Source organism: Ornithodoros turicata, chromosome 7 (assembly GCF_037126465.1).
Source record: "Ornithodoros turicata isolate Travis chromosome 7, ASM3712646v1, whole genome shotgun sequence".
NCBI classification, from domain to species: Eukaryota; Metazoa; Arthropoda; class Arachnida; order Ixodida; family Argasidae; genus Ornithodoros; species Ornithodoros turicata.
Window position 1 is genome coordinate 30,479,312 of NC_088207.1, and position 16,989 is coordinate 30,496,300.

Consider the following 16,989-nt stretch of genomic DNA (forward strand, 5'->3'; position numbering starts at 1 on the left):
TGATCTGTTTCCAAGTATGACCAGAGTGCTGTACAAATTTCTTGGTGCTGGCGAAGCTTGCGCTGATATTTTTAACTCGGCTGCTGGGACAGAAGAAGCCTACCTCTAATGCTGAAGTCTAATCGCCGTGTCACTGTTTACAAACAGAAGGCACAACCGGAAGTTGTCTAGGGTTCCCAGCGTCAACGGCTACATGTGGTGCCACGCCTTGTCACGCATTTGAGTTAAACCCTCTCACTATTTGTAAACGGTGACAGGGTTTTAACTGAAATGAGTGACACAGCGTGGCGCCACATGTCGCCGCTGACGCTGGGAAGCCTAGACAACTTCCGGTTGTGCCTTCTGTTTGTGAACAGTGAAAGGGTGAATAACGACGGATTGTGAACACATCTGAGATACATATCTGGCAATGGCCAGATTCTAATACTTTCTTTGAACATCGTGCGTCTTCACACCACTCCGTGCAGTTAAACAGCACGATGTACTGAATAGGCGGGTGCAGATTGTTGAAGGTTGTTTCTAGTGGGCATTTAGCACCCGGGAATTGAAGCGCTCCTTTTGCAATATATCTGCATGACTCCAATATGCACCTATTCCGTGCAATGCGCTGCTTGGGCCGCTTCCGAAAAGTCAGACACGTGAATGGACGGCAGCGTCATGGTTATTACAAAGTGAAGTTGCGTACAATAGAAGAAATTACGCATGGATACTTACAAATGATGCCTCCTGGAGGTCTTGCGTTCTTATACCAGCGAGCCCCGCAATCCCGTGATGCGCTACACAGTGTCTGCATAGTAATGCAATAATGCATTGAACCGCGTAAGTGTTCGCTATTGGATTTGTGTTCGCTATTGGAACACAGTTTCTTATGGCGAATTCGCGTGGTCATTTTCTGGCAGTTTTCTTTTCTTTTTTTTTTTTTTCGGCCAGATTCCGAGCAACTGCCTTTGTTTCGTCAAACCGTAATCTCGTGTGTTCTCGTGGCGCTTTTCGAGCGCCACAAATAGATTTTACAAAGATGCACGCGCCACCAAGCACACGGCGCAAAGCAGCATAGAACTTGGGGAGACACTACAGCGACACTGCTCCGTTGTCTGCTTCGGTTATGGTTTACCATGGCTGACGTTGCTACTAGGTACACCGTGAATGTTTTTCTTGTACCTCCGCCTCTGGCCGTCTCGTAATGCTCTAAGGCGCTATAAGTTCCCATGAGCCCTTGCGTGACACAGGTGGGGTTTGCTTCTGTAAAAATAATATATTTGCCAGCTAGCACTTTTTCCATCCGGCCTCGAAGCGACCGGGCAGCGGATTCCCCAACTGTATCCGATGTCGTCACATCCGCGACGCAAGGGCGGTGAGGGCCCTTATTGGCCCGCGCATCGAAGTTCACGTGGGTTAGCAGACGATGGAACCCGAAGACGAGCGACCGCGATGCCCCTAGCGTGATCCAAGCGACTAAAACCGCTAGATTCCTCGCACTCATGTCCGGGTGGTAACGGATCACGTGATCGAGAGCGGGCGCCGACCTAGCAGTTTTCGAGAGCTAGGCCGTGTTGCCCCGAAATGACCACCCGAATTCGCAATTAACTTCCGTTTAGATCAAACGGATTTGCTGCTCGATAACGTCAACCGCGTGGTTAAAGTGAACTCTCGGAAATATCAGCGCTTCTTACTGTTGAATGTTGCTGAAGGTTAGCAGCTTCTGGACGTAGTAGGCGTGTTCCGTAGCATTCATGAGCAACGCTGTCGCCTACAAAGACAGTCTTGTGGTCACGTGATGTATACCACTCGATGAGCAAAGAACAGAAGCGCTGAATCGGTAGCGACGATGCGGATAACGATCTCAGGCTTTTGGCAAAGTCCGACGATGGGATGCAAACTTGTCCCATGCATAAGCCAAAGCACCCGAAGGGCGAAGGTTATTCACCTTAGTCCTAGCGGCCAGTAGGGGGATTTTGCCGTCAAGGTAAGAGGGACTCGCAACGCCCTATTCTCCTTTAACCCCTAATCCCCTGACTCTTCAGAGAGACTTCCAAGGATGAGTGGAGTGCCCAAAAGAAGAACAGAGTTTCTGTTCGAAATACCGGCGACTGCCGCTTGCCGAAGCTTCTGCGTCGATCTACTTTCACCGTGTCGCTGGATTTTTCACTTTTGCGGTTTACAAAGGCACCCGTAAATGTCTCAGACAACAGTGACCAAAATGAAACGCGCTGCGCTACATGTTAACAGCACAAAGCGGTCGCAGTATGTTCGAGGGTATTGTAGGAGAGTGATTACATTCGTCCGTGGAAGGCTGCGGACGTGGCCGTGGTTGGAAGCAAAGCCGATAGAGTCTACGACCTTCTGTCTCAAGCAAGACTTCGAGGAAGACGTGATACCGAATGTGCGGACATCCTACGTGAAGAGCAATGGCATGCCATTCTGTAGCCTTGCTTGAACGGTACAAGAAAACGCAGATTTTCTCTCCAGCAAAGCAAGCTGCCTTGTTTTTGATCAACGCAATGAAGCATTTGTAGCTAGAAAAGGAAACTCTTTTCGTACGGCGTTCGCTGGTACGTTTGATGACTCGTGTGGCATTCGTGTGGTTTTTGACTGAGCCATGGCCAGAACATTCGACAGCCTTTTTAGTGCAGCAATAATAACACCCTCTGCAGACGAAATCGTTGTACTTTTGACGAGAACATCAATACAAAATAAACACGCCACCGCTCGCCTACTTCTATAGTAAAGTCACTGGATTGGGGAAAGTAAACCCATCCTTTCCTGTCGCGACCTTTGAGAAATAATGGCGGCGGCAGCACTGGTTGGCATGCGACGGTGGCCATTAGCACTCCAAGGTCGCCGCGGCAAAGATCATAGGGTGGCGGTATTTGTCTCAGTTCAGTGACTTTATTCTCTAAATTTGCCTTACCGCAAGCATCAACATGTATTTCAGCTTGTGCTGCTCTAATGCCAATTTCTTTTTCGCCTCAAGGTCATCGAGAACGCCAGATGGTCTTTCCCTATCTGCATTACAGCCTCCACCGTCATCGGATTGCTTGGACGAGTTATTTTTAGTAAGCGCATCAATGGCTCCCGTTTTCGTATTTGCCACCCTTCTCAATCCAGAGCAATGCAGAGTAGTGCTCTCCTCTAGGGTAGGGTAGGGTAGGTTAGGACCAGTCGGGAGGATGCATATGGAAGAACATATATTCCGAGTTAGGATTTTAAAATCACATCTTTAAATTTGGATATTCACGTCTTATACCGCCCAATTTGCCGGTATCGAGATAAGCACAACACTTACATAGTCGATAAGTTCAGGACTGTCGCCAAAGTTTTGGTCCCTCTGCGGACGGCAAATGAATATTTCGCCAATGCAACCAATCAGCATCACGGCACCCGTCAGGAACGTCATCACAGAAACTCCAAATAGCATCAGATAGCTCGTCCTGTAACAGAACAAATTATGCAGTACACTTAACTCAGGTATTTGCGAAGGCTTGTGGAAAACCAATGACGACGGTTGATGGTGTTCGAGCGCTAGGGGTAGACTGCATCGCCAATGGCCTATTAAACTTCGCAATCGTCATAAATAAGAAATTGTTGTTCAAGCTTTTTTTATAAAAAGGGGCTCGAACAACAACAACAATATTCGTTCAATAACAATAACAATATTGGTTTTCGCCAGCATAGCTACAAATAATTACAGCGCGGCTGTCACTGCGGTGGTGTAGATATCTAAGCACATTCTTCTCCATTGCCCAACACAACCAGCCTTCCCGAACTGTACTCTCCGGATCCCTTAACGAGCTGGACTCTCGCCCCCTCTCGCACACAAAATTGCTTGGTCCCTGACCACATTCAGGCCACCAACGCTCTGCCCCCAAAGCTGTCTTCACCTTTCTGGATACCACAGAACTTATATCCTTATTATGAAGGGTGATCATTATTTCATTTTCCGCATCACCACCAGCAGTGGGGTTGAGTGAAACTCTCCATTCATCACCTCACAATAAAGTTGTTAACATAGTAGTGGTAACAGATGACAAGAGTGAGTAAGTTTTTCACATGCTATGGACACGTTGACGTATAATAATCCGAGCTCTCACCATACAAGGATGCGTCCGGCAGAATTGGACGTGGCGCTCCTCTCCAGAGGCGAAGCGCGTTCCTTGTGACTACAAAATCCGAGCAGGAAGCCACTCAGCATGCCACCCATGCTCGCACCCACGAAGACAACTGTTGCGGTGATGGTTTTAGATCTGATAAGGTGGATGTTGTGTTAGAGACAGCGGTTGATCCATGAGGATGTTATACGGCTGCACTGCGTCGGCTATGATCCACTCACATGGCGTCTTTCAGGCGTGGTATGTAGAACAAGGTTCTGTTATCAGCAAGGAGTACACTTTGCACTGAATCAATGCCCTCTCTTGCCTGAAAAGTTTGCACGTACACACGAAATCAGCGAACAGCATTTGGGTTCGTTCGAATATATTTTTCACGCGAGGACCTTTTGTCCCAGTCCAGCGCTGCAATTAGGGTTGCCACCTTTCGTAGTGAAAAATACCGGCTGAGGGAGAGGAGGTGGATTAGAGGGAAAGGAGGAAAGGCTCGTGAAAAAGGGAAAGTGGATGAGGGGTGCCCAAGCAGCACAATGTACTCAAAGTCGAGATTTATTCAAGCTGTAGTGGAATATTGAAGAGAAAGCCCTTATGAAAGGTCTTGAGCCACAAATACCGGCAAAAGGCTGCCGGTATCACCTCCCTACCGGCAACCGGGAGAGCGCCCAAATAACCGACCGTGCCGGTATAATACCGGCCTGGTGGCAACCCTAGCTGCAACTGAGCACTCAACAAGACTAGAGTAAGGGTAAGTCCTCACTTGCCGACGCCCAACGCGACATCGTGAGCTGTGAAATAGACGCGCATTTCCGGCGTTGGGAGAGGATAGACGTTGAGCCAAAAAAATTGCCATGCCGATCTCTTTCACGAAGTTGGCGAGAACTGCCGAGAACGATATACTGGCGACCACTAAGGTGACACAGAAAGGCCATGCCTCCTGAGTTTTCGTCTGCTTTGGACGACGGAATGCCACTGTGGTGGGGACATGAAAATCGTGCGCGACGATGGGACGGCGGAAATGCGCCTCTACTTCCGCCGCCTGCTCACGACGCCGCGTCGTGCGTCGCCAAGTGAGAACTGGCCCTAATACCCTCATCATAGGGCAACTTTCAACACAAATTGAAACCCAATGGCCATTCAACTATTGCCGTGTATATACAAAACGAAGTCTGGCCATTAATGGGACCTGCCTGTATCCGGAGCTCCACCCATTTTTTGAGCTCTCTGACCAACTGCGACAAAAAATACAGCTCGCTATAATTCCCAGGCTATCCGAGCTATATTTCGCCGTATATTCGCTGGGTGCAGCAATTTTCGGGGAACTGGATTGGAATGGATTGAATAGGATATTCCCTGGCGACCTGACAAACGTAATTGATTTTGCGGCCAAGATTATTGACGCTATCTGGATGGAGAGGGGCATGTCGGCAAGACGCAGAACGGCAGAACTGGTTGTCCTACAGAACTGCTTGTTGGAACAGATATCCCGTATATACATATTTTAACTATGAAACGTAACAAGATCAAATCAAGAATGCGCAAAGGTGTGTGCATATATATAAAACTATGCCATAAAAAGCATATTTTTTAGGCATCCGTAGCGTTCTATAGCGTTTTTCTTGCTATTTGCTTGCGATCGCTGTCGTTATTAGGCTTAACAAGGACGGCGAAACACATTCTTTTCACGTAAACATCGACACTGGATCGTAATTTAAAGGTTGCTTGCAAGATACTTGCAACAGAATATATACTTACGGAATTAAATTAAAGTAGTTTTTAAAAATTGTCACGAAATTCTCGCTTCGCCGTTCCATGCTACGCCGCCACTTTCAGGAATGTTATGGCGGCCCGCATAGGAAACAGCAGTCAATGAAAAAAATGCTGAATTTGATCGACAGGTCAAGCCTCTTTTTTTAGGCGCCTCCTGATGGCCAGACTCTCTTTTAAATAGACTATGAACTCTACCAAACTAGCCCGCGGACTGTGTCGGCACCAAACGGCGATTTTAACTTGCTGGCTGTGACACCTTTTGTAGGGATGAATCCGATAGGTCCGTATCCAACCAGCGGTCACGGTTACCTCGCCTCGGTTCCGCGGTCGATCGGTCCGCCACTGTTTTTCAACGTCAGCACGCATTTCTTCTTATCTTTATATTTTATGCTTTATCGCAGAAAGCATGTTCAGAAAGAAAGGGGCCTGCGTTCTCTATGGACGAAATGCCTACGCTATTTGCTGTCGTCGTCGTCGTCAGAGGCATAAAGAAAGTGAATTGCACCACATCGTTGAAAACAAGGAGCGCCAAACGAATGACGCGCAAAAGTATATTGCACTGTCCTACATTTTCTGCCATTTAGGCCATATTACCAACTCGCGTAAGTTCGTAACTTATTCTCGCTGCTTCTGAACTGCTCTCCGACGTAGAGCAGACGATGTTATGTATACCTCCGCCTTGCCGTCTCATTGGGTGCTGCTACAATTCTACGAATGACGTAACAATTGATAGAGGTATGAAGATGGACCAAAAGCCAGGAGACATGTTTCTTTAATAGTATGAAGTCAACACTGGCTTGCATAACAAGTTGTAAAAAGAAATGCGTGAACGTTTCGGCACCTGATAGAGATATCTGAACGGCGGTACGCCTAGTCGCCTGTATCCGAAAAACGTGCGTTATTAACGCTGCACCCGTTATGAAGGAGGAGTATCGAACAAGAACTTGTAAATAGAATTACGAAGCGAAGAACAATAATATTACTCCTATTGCACCCCTAACTCGATAGCTGCAGATAGGGGTTCCTACCATTACATTCAACCGCATTCAATAGTGCATATAGCGCACTAAGCGTGCAACGAGTCAACCTGTCTGGGAGCATCGGATCCAGTGCAGCTTGAGTAGTTGGACACATTACACGCTTGGTGGCGCTATATTCAATGGCCCTTGGTTTCAACGATAATTGAGGACCACTGAAGATTATTGAACGCCCTTGGCGACTCACTTTACGGAGTGCTTCGTTATAAGTGAAGAGTTGTCCTGTAACTGCGGTCAGCATGTCAATCACCAGTATGACTATAGCTATAGGATAAACGATATAGCACGCATATTAGAGACAACACACTCAATCCTCTTGGTGCACATGCACGGAGACAACTCCACAATGAATTTATTTTGAATACACGTGCTGGTGTCATCGCGAAATATACAATAAGAACGACTCACAGATGCACAAAGACAAACTAAATTAAAGATGAAAGATGGCGAGAAATAACCAGGTGAAGCGCTTGATTTCATATTCGAATTGTTTTGATAGTAGGGGCATTCCAACCAGAAGGAGGATCAGACTGGATGGAGTTACTCATAGAGCTTAGTAAAAATGTAAAATAGAAACGAAGTGCGTACAAACATTTGCAATATTTGGTCCGGTAGTATCATTCATGGCCCTGAGGTACATATTCGCTCCCAGATCGAACGGTGTCTGCGCGCTGCGGAGAAGCGATGAACTACCGTAGTGTGGGTAGCGTCCTCCCGTCGTCTGCTTTTACGCGTTTATTCCGCGTGCTGTGCAGTAGGTGGAGCATTGGGGAGCCGAACAGTATCGTACCATCGTGGCACAAGTGATTTTTCCGGTGAATATATGCCGAGCTATGCCTATAGGTGCAGTTCCAGCGCATTACGTTGTCATGAATACTTCCAGTGATCCCGCTTACCACACATGGCTGTTGTTGCGTAAAACATATTTGTAGTCTTACTTACAGGAAGATTTATCTGACACATTGACATGTTTATAATGGTTCAAGAAATTCGTTACTGCATTCTAGGATCTTGAAGATGCTGTGGCTTCTTCGCCGCGATGAAGCCAAGGCACGTAACCATGCGCACACAAACCAAACTGAGAAATGTTCACTCTAAAGGGACACTAAAGGGACAGTAAGCATCTGTTGCATCGTTCGTGATTTATGAACGAAAGAAACCGCAATTTACATTTTTCCTGTCCCTCTCGATCTCAAGAAGGCCGACAATGCGGAGCGGGCTCTCAGTGGTCTCTAAAAATAATTTGTCCAATCATCGCGGGAGACCGTCTGAGTAGACCAATCCGAGGCCTCTCGGCATTGTCGCGCTTTTTAAGTGAGAGCGAGAAGGAGTCAATTGAGTTTTTTTTAGTGTGTTAGCGTTTTTTTTTTTTAATGCGTATACAATGGAGTGCGAACCAAGTACGAGTGCCGGGCTAAGTAGGCGACGAACGAAAACAGAATGCGATAGACGGCGACTGCCTGCCGAGACTGAAGAGCAACGTAAGCAAAAGAAGGAATCAAAGAAAAGAAGCAAAAGAAAAGAAGCAAAAGAGAAAGGAGGAGTCAAAGAAACGAAGCAAACGAGAAAGGAGGAAGCAAAAGCAGGAACCACCAACGCTAACGCATTTCCAAATGATGCACCAATTGATCTTCGGATGTTTTTTTTTATTGATCATAAATCACGGAAGACGCAACGGATTACTCCAGTTCCTTTTGTGTTAGTGTCAAGGTAACATCGTCATCTTTCTTTCTGCGAGGAGAAATTTACGAACTTTGGCACCCTTTAAAGGATAAATTTGTTTCCTGCAAGACACCCACATGTGTCTCACAAAAAGTCTAATTAGTTTAGCAGGGCACATTTAGGGCATGCACAATTACAGTTTATTGACAAAGTGAAGCTCACCGTGGCGCTGGAACACTGTAGACTCCGCCAGGGAATCTACAAAGCTTTCTTTGATTGAGGTAGTCTGGAACGAACATACAATTAAATACTCTATAGGAATCCCATGGCGTCGTTTACGATGACAACATATTCTAATCCATACAGGATAGAGATATACAGGGTGTATGTACAGGGGGTGAGTAGGTAGGCACAGGTGAAGGCAGTAAAGGAGCAGTAAGGTGGCCAATATATATATATATATATATATGTGTATATATATAGATTAGAAGCTTAGGAGGGCGGTTGACCACGAGAATGAAATAAGCACGAAAAATCAGAAGACGACAAAGAGCTTACAGGAAAACACAAAGGGGAGTTTAACTCAAACTCAAGTTTAACTCAACTCAAACTCCCCTTTGTGTTTTCCTGTAAGCTCTTTGTCGTCTTCTGATTTTTCGTGCTTATGTATATATATAATTATTTATTGCGGAACGCGCCACTGTAATAGGTGGCCATTATATATATATATATATTGGCCACCTATTACAGTGGCGCGTTCCGCAATAAATAAAATTAGCCCCTATAAAAGACCAACGAGCGTACTTGATCACCAGCACGCACGCGATGCCTCTATTCTGCACCTAGAAAACATGAAAATTAAAATAATTCCCGCATTTTTTAAAATAGCGTGTAAGTGAATGAGGGAAGGAGAAGGGTATGTCATGACGCCAGCAAAACCTTTTGGCAGGGTCGACGTATGGCGAATTCGGGTGGTCCTTTCGCAGCAACTTTTCTTTGCTGGAACCCTCCTGTCTCACTAGTTTTCTCAGATCTCGCACGTTCGCGTGCCACATTCCCGGCGTTATCACTTTTTGCGCCCGGCCTCGAAGCGACCGGTGCAGCGGATTGCCCAGCTATATCCGGTGCCGTCACATCCCCATCGCGAGGGTGGCGAGGGCCCTCATTGGCCCGCACGTCGAAGTTCACGTGGGTGAGCAGACGACGAAACCCGAAGACGAGCGACCGCGGTGTCCCTAGCGTGATAAAAGCGACTGAAAGCGCTAGATCCCTGGCACTCACGTTCGGGAGGCAACGGTCACGTGATCGGTGCCGACCTAGCAATTTCCGAGCGCTAGGCCGTGTTGCCATTAAATGACCACCACTCGCCACTAGTGACCTAAGATGTGGACCGGCGCAGCAGAAGATTCTCTCGTGCCTGTCAACCTCTCCAATGTCCAAAGATACGTTCCTGCCAAAAGGTGTTCGGCGTTGCGCACGGGGAGGTTTCGTATTAGCGTGGTAAGGTGACACTGTCAGCGTGGCAGGTATGCTCCACCATTGGCCCATATGGTTGTAATATAATAGTGAGTGTTAGTATATACCATCGATAGAGTTATCGTCTCTATCGGAACCAATCGCACTCGTGCGTGACTCAGAATCTTATCCACTGATTGGTTCCGGTTGATACGGTGAGACGCTAGCCACGTTATCAACGGTCTGCTAAAACTCTCTAATATATAACTCAAGCAGATGCGCGTTCACTTAGGAAAGCGGAGAAGGATCTCCACTAGCGCGATCACCAGGGTGCCGGGTCTCCGTGGACCTGGAGTGTGATGCCAGTTGCACTGCAACTCATGTGCAAGAATGCGCGACCTTGTTGGTATTGTCTGCCACTAGGTCCAGGTCTGGAAGACATAAGCGATGTCTACGCGACGGCTGGGCACCGCAGAATACGACGGGGACGTTGAGATCGCCACAGATAAGCGAGCGCCCTACCCTTTTATGTGAGAGGTAATACCAAGCAGACTGCTGCCTAATGTAGACGGTGGATGCTGTGATGTTGTGGTGATCACATAGGACTCGCACAGCTGCACATCCGGTGACGTTGTCGAAGAGCTGCGTGGAGGTGCAGACAGATAGTTGGCGCGGTAAGTTTTTGAGGACAGATATTGCCGCGCTGTCATGTGTAACTGAGGGTATGGCGGCCCATATGAGTGCAGAATCTTGGCTTCTCGTAGCGCGGAGATGCTGGAGTGTGTCCTTTTTTTCCCCTTCCATGTTCCTTCCTGTTCTCTTTGGCAGCCGTTCGGCGCGGAGGCCAGGTGTTACTGGACGGTCCCGGTTGTTGCCATTGGGCACATTGGCGGTGGCCTGTTTCAACTACTCAGCTGGTGTTAGATTCTGGTGTTTCCGCGGCAGGTCGCCGGTCAGTGCGTTATTATAGTTACTCTCTGCATCTGGGCATACTTCTTAGAAAATCCTGCCCTCAAGAGACCACATTATCGGACCCGTTGCATTCGGGCGGCTTACTACCTACCTACCTAAGAAAGACTACCTCGTCCGATCAAGGATCCCAATGTTTGTTCGACGAATTACTAGGGTTTTCAGTCAGTGATAAGAATTACTATATATATATATGTAGGAAGACCCAGAAGCACATGAGCCGACGCCGTGATTTTCTTGCGGTCCCTTCTAGATAGTGCTATGCGTTTCTATATTTTGGGGATTCAATGCTTTTCGGCTTGTGTCTTGATGTCCAGACGCCGTTTCGCGCTGTCCCTGGACCTCCGACGCAATAAAGTACGGGATGCAAAAATGGGCATGGCAAAGGAAATAAGAACGATGCGAGAGAAGAGGGAGCTGAAGAAATGTGTTCTTGTATGTGAGAGAGAGAGAGAGATTATGGGAAGAGGGAGTACTGTTTGGCTTCAGTTCAAACGTAGTGAACGTAGTATACCTGAACTAAGCATCTACTGATTAATTACAGAAATTTCTGTGGTGAAGACTAACGCGTACGGGTAAGGACAAGAGAATAATGAACAAACAATTCTACCACCGTAATCTGTCGGTATTGGCATAACAAATACGACAGTTGTGACGAATGCCAATAGCAATACCAGTATCAAGCAGCAGATTCGACCAGGTTCAAAATTAGCCCTGGTTATGAAAAATGTCTTACGAAAAGCCATATTTACGCCGAAGCAGATGTACTACGTACTAGAAAAAGTCTATTTTAAACGATTCTCCTTGTGAGGGCAAATAGCCGAGTATTTCATGAAGTTTGTTGTATTAGGTAGCTCCTGATCGATTGCCGTGGACATTCCGCAACTAGTATGCCATAGCACACAGGGATACATTTCTGCGGCTAGGACGACTTCACACGGAACAGAGTGTACAAACGAAGGTGGCCTTCTTATGCTACAGACACTTACACCTGTATCGATGGCTGCAGCCCAATTTTTCATCGAAGTTACAGAGGCGCTTGACAGACCTTGCTAAAAAAAGAGAAAGACAGTATAAGCATTAGGAATGAACAATATGGTGAAGTATATGTTTTGTTTGTCTACTCATGCTTTCCCCCACTGATTCTCGGTGTAAAAACGTGTAGTTCGTAAAGTTTGGGTGTCTATCGACGCATCGCTCATAGGGCATAGGGTGTATGCGTTCCTACTTCTGAGAGGCGAATATTACTGGAAAGTGGCGACACGTGATTGCATGGTGAAAAAAGAAAAGAAAGAAAAAGAATCACGTGATTTCTCACTTATACTTACAACGTTCTTAATGGCTTCATCGAACGCTACAAGAACGACAAAGAAAATTAGAGCTGTTGCATTGCAGCAGCAAATCTAAAAAAATCTAAACTCGCGAATGAAATCGTCTCAGACACAGAGGAAAACGTTACTCGCACAAGAATGTGGTACAGTAGCTTGAAACCAAGGGAGGTACTGTAACGCATTAGACGCGCAGCTTTTTATGTTTGCTTGCAAAATCGGAGCAACAAGTTGCACGCGTGACAGAGGACGCTTAAAATTTTGCAACCAAAATCGAGGTAAAACGGCTCGGGACGGCGTTTGGTGGGAAACCATCTCCAATACCTCAAGCAACATTGATCAATGTTCCCGACTGACTTGCTGCTCCTGATGGCAACGCAGCCAACTGCCTTCATTTTAGACCCAGTGTTGTCCGCATGCAATGCAGCTTTGCAGATCTGTACTTGACGAGCAACGCACAGTTCGTCACCACTTCGACACAGTGCTGGTGCCCGTAATTTTCAATCTTAATTTTATATAAAAGAGAACTAAGAGTACAATTCGGAAGAAAAATGTGACGTAAGAGTACTAAGTGCTCAGGCTACCAATAGACAATCTTCTGAGACTGCACTTTCACTGCTTTTTACGATTTTTTACGATTTTTCACGACACCTTTAAAGGGACTGTCGCACCCGGAAACCCATCTATGAAACTGATATCACTTTATATGGCATCGGTCGAAAATCTGCTTGGCTAATCTATTACCTTTTCTTTTCTTTTTTTCGTCCGGAACGTGGTTAGATAACTTGTATACGAATTTTAAAGACCAGCGCTGCCTCCGCGGCTGCAGTAGGTTCCCAAGGCCGCAGAGGTGTGACGTCACTCCCTAAGCGGAGGAGTGAGAGGGCGGGGCTGAGGAGAAAGGCGCCGTCCAGACGCCCCGGAAAGCTATAGGTCCACACTGCACGGCGTACGCTCTCGGAGCGGGGAGCGGATAACGGCGAAAGTGTACACACCGAGGTTTGCCCTACTCTCGAGATAAACCGATGAGTGTGAGAGAAGAGAGACTTCCGCGCGTTACGAGGCAATCGTTTGTTTTCATGCGCACGGACCCTCGTCTTGTTCATCGCATCGATTGGTTGGTCGCTGCCGCCCGCTGTCGCCAGTGCGCCAGGAGCGAATGCTTGGACACCGCTGGAAAACGGACCTCCGGCGTACTCCAAGTGATGCTTTTGCCGTGGCCGGCGCCGTTCCGGGCTTCCGCCCTGCATTGGAAACGCGCCTTAACTCCATCAGACGTCCGCACGGCCGCGGAATCGCTTTTCTCGAGGCCGCATGCTCAAGGTCAATGTCGCGCCCTCATTGGCTCTTAGAGAGTAACGTTCTCTTGTTTTTTAAGAGAGGGAATTCCGGCATACTCTCAACATCCGGCGTCTGCTCTTGTCATGCATTCCTTCGAATAACAGCCAAACTACGCGACTATTTGGCGTGGGATTTTCTATACCGTGGTCAGTGGTACAGGAGGAATAAAATGACTAGTTTCGAAAACGACTGGAGCGGATGCGACCGTACTCTTTGACACTTAGTTGACACGAGCCGTTATTTTTCGGCCCGGCCCTGTGTGAGTCAGTCAGAAAATTACCAGCCCCGCCCGTGCCCCTCCCGCCCGCTAGGAGCGGCCAAAAATATCACGATACAGAATATCCAGGAACACCGTCCAAGCGCACACAGTTTTAAACACTTATACCTTCTTGCGCTCAGTACTAGGCCCTTCTCGTTAATAAATAAGGAACGACTGATGGTCAGGCTTTTTCATTCCAAGTGGTGGGTCTCTTATGGGTCCCGAAACGTCATGTGTTTCTTTAACTGTGTCTAAACTGCTTTATTTCTTGTGCTGCCGGTGTGCCTCTTGTTCTCGGAATAAAGAATGTTCACAATGCGTAGAACAATCCAGGCACGTAGCCGAACGGGTATGATTGGCTCGAACCCGGCCCGCGGGCCTGCCTTCTGGCCTCCGTCCCATCAGTATCTGTTATCCTGCCTATGCATCACTTTGAAGTCCTCAACTGCCCTCTCCCACTTCCCTTTTTTTTTTGCTTAGTCGTGACGATGCCTACTTGGGTGCGGCCAACAACGGCAAGCTACCTCGACCCCCCCCCCCCCCCTTCTGGCCTAAGACTGGCCAGGTCCGTGCCAATCTCTACCTTCAATACACATTCATAATTCGTACAATCCTTCAAGTTCAACCAATGCATATTATAATTTGATGTATATTATCACAAACAACTCTGAGACCATATTATCTGCAGTAATGACTTCAGCAATACATATTGCCCGTGTGCGTGCGCGCCGTAGCAGCTAGGAACCTATAGCATTTTCAGCAACTATAGGAAAGCGTCACATGTGTTATTGTTCGCGCTGAGAGCGAAAGATCTCTGGCGCCGTTGGGGTCCACAAGTAGGACGACCGTCCACAGCAGGGATAGAACACCGAGTGCATGCTTAGTAAGCACATACGCGCACGGGAACAATAAGGTCGTGCAAACGCTGGTGTTGACGGCTTTCGAGTCACGGTCATGTAGTGTCGACGGTTTCAGTGGGGTCATGCCAGCGTTTGTCACACTGGTACGACGTCACCAGCAGTGTTTCCCGGGCACGTTTCAGGAAGTGACGTAAGACCAGACATGTACAAGATACCTCGAAAAGTATTTAAAATAAGATAGTAAATACTGCCGAAAAATTGTAATTAAAATAGAGTATAAATACTTCAAAATGAAAGTAATTAAGTTAGAGTGGCAAATTCTTCCGAAAGTATTTAAGATACACTTAAGATACTTTGGTTGGCATCGTAGAAAAGTACGTGAACGTGAGTATGACACGCGTTTGAATTTGAAACTCGTGAGTTTGATGTCTTCCTGGCCGAAAGCATCTTCTTCTTGTAAGCAAAGCTTGCATTTGACTGAAATATTATAATCGGTCTCCGAAACATATTCCAAAATCGTCCGAATGCTTTGCTAGGGCTTCATTCTGTGAACTGACAACTCGTCCAGTATGACTTTTCTATGTCCATAAATACAAAAAGCCCCAACAAGGCTTGCGGCAGTCACTGACTGATCTGTCATACACACGACCTACTACATAGAAACATTACATACAATACAAATTGAAACAGTAGAAGCTTGTCAAGCAGGGGTGTCCTAGAAGGCTAGAACAGAGTCAGAGGGGATATTTAGGTCAGAACTCCGCTGCAGCTGCGGGGTACTCATTATAAAAGCCTCGCTCTTGAATTCTTATTTTCCATAAAAAAAAAAACAAAAAAAAACTCAGGTCAACGTACGGGGTCGGAATGGAAATTCCCGCAGAGGGAGCATGCCAATGAAAAGAAGAAAAAAAAAAGGGAAAATGGAAATCTGAGAGGCGATCGAAAAAGTAATTAGAGTATCGAATAGAAGATACCACAAGATGTATTTGAAATAGAGTACATATACTTCCCGGAAAAAGTATTGAGTAAGATACCAAGATACCACAAATAGTATTTAAAATACAGTATCTTAAATACAATACTGAAAGTACGTACAAGTCTGCGTAAGACACACACACAACATCAACTAACAAATAGAACGACAGGGTGTACTTGAGTACTGTGTGAAAATCACGGTACGTATAACAAGCGTGCACATACTCTTCTCATACAGCTGGAAGAAAATGTACTTCGTCCCGAAGAATTTCTTAAAAGCGTCCAGTACAGCTCCAACTGCGCCATCAGTAAAATCTGAAAAAAGAACGCATAGGGCAGACAATGATATTTCTCAGCAAGGACCTATGAGAAGGTTTTGACAAAAAGGATGATCAATTATATTTCCACACTGCCACTACGAACTAGTCCTCGTATCTTAAGGACCCTACCCAATTTACATCATTGCGATCTTCATGACTTACACTATATTCTCCTCAAATATTTCCTGTATGTGACGTGGAAGCAGCAAAGTAATGTCTGAGTTTTGAGAAGTACGACGCCACAGGGTACGCAATATGCTGGGCGTATGCGACATTGCTCCTCGAAGCTCGACCTCTGTCTCGGCCTCGACCTCGGGTTCGTTCGGAAAATCGTCGTAGTGCGTAATGACCATTAACGGCCTTTCTAGTTTGTACACTGAGTTATTCAGACAGATTGGTTTGTAACATGAAATAAAATAAATACATATATTTTCGTAGTGGCATCCTAAAACGCGATGCTTTATCAAGGTTAATGTCCCTGTCCCTGCACGGTCCCTGTCCTGTCCTGTCAACCGTCAGTGTCACATGGAGCAACGGACATGACCCCAGTGTAACGGCACCGCACCGGCACGGCACCGTGTAAATGGTGTCGCGCCTGCAACCGATTGCTCACTGACCATCTTGAGGCAATTAAGATAACGCAAGCACTTCGCTCCGCATTCAAGAGCAGTGTGAACGGCATAAACTCGCGGTGGATTTATTGATACCACTGCCAGTGTTTGGCGCTGTCAGGCACGACGAAGATACAGTAGCAAATGACTGCGTTGGGCAGACAGTATACTCACGAGTTGTAAAGAGGAAATAATGTAATGCGAAGGCTTCCGTCATGTTGCTATAGGTGGTGGCAGCGCTCTGTGGACAATAGAACGGATGACATTACAATGTGTCGCATGTGACGGTGGGCACATCG

At 46.8% G+C, this 16,989-nt stretch overlaps 1 protein-coding gene across 4 annotated transcripts in view; it reads right to left on the reverse strand.

Moving 5' to 3' along the window:
- Positions 1 to 16,989, reverse strand: part of LOC135400788 (uncharacterized) — a 52,174-nt gene that overhangs the window by 19,564 nt on the left and 15,621 nt on the right. For all 4 annotated transcript variants that reach the window (XM_064632706.1, XM_064632705.1, XM_064632703.1 and 1 more), the window contains exons 6-16: positions 16,865 to 16,931; positions 15,985 to 16,074; positions 12,325 to 12,350; positions 11,986 to 12,048; positions 8,795 to 8,858; positions 7,098 to 7,174; positions 4,331 to 4,416; positions 4,092 to 4,244; positions 3,287 to 3,431; positions 1,674 to 1,750; positions 715 to 787 (exon numbers count right to left, since the gene is read on the reverse strand). In XM_064632706.1, coding sequence (XP_064488776.1) covers positions 715 to 787; positions 1,674 to 1,750; positions 3,287 to 3,431; positions 4,092 to 4,244; positions 4,331 to 4,416; positions 7,098 to 7,174; positions 8,795 to 8,858; positions 11,986 to 12,048; positions 12,325 to 12,350; positions 15,985 to 16,074; positions 16,865 to 16,931 — 921 coding nt within the window. The remainder of the gene's footprint in view (positions 1 to 714; positions 788 to 1,673; positions 1,751 to 3,286; positions 3,432 to 4,091; positions 4,245 to 4,330; positions 4,417 to 7,097; positions 7,175 to 8,794; positions 8,859 to 11,985; positions 12,049 to 12,324; positions 12,351 to 15,984; positions 16,075 to 16,864; positions 16,932 to 16,989) is intronic.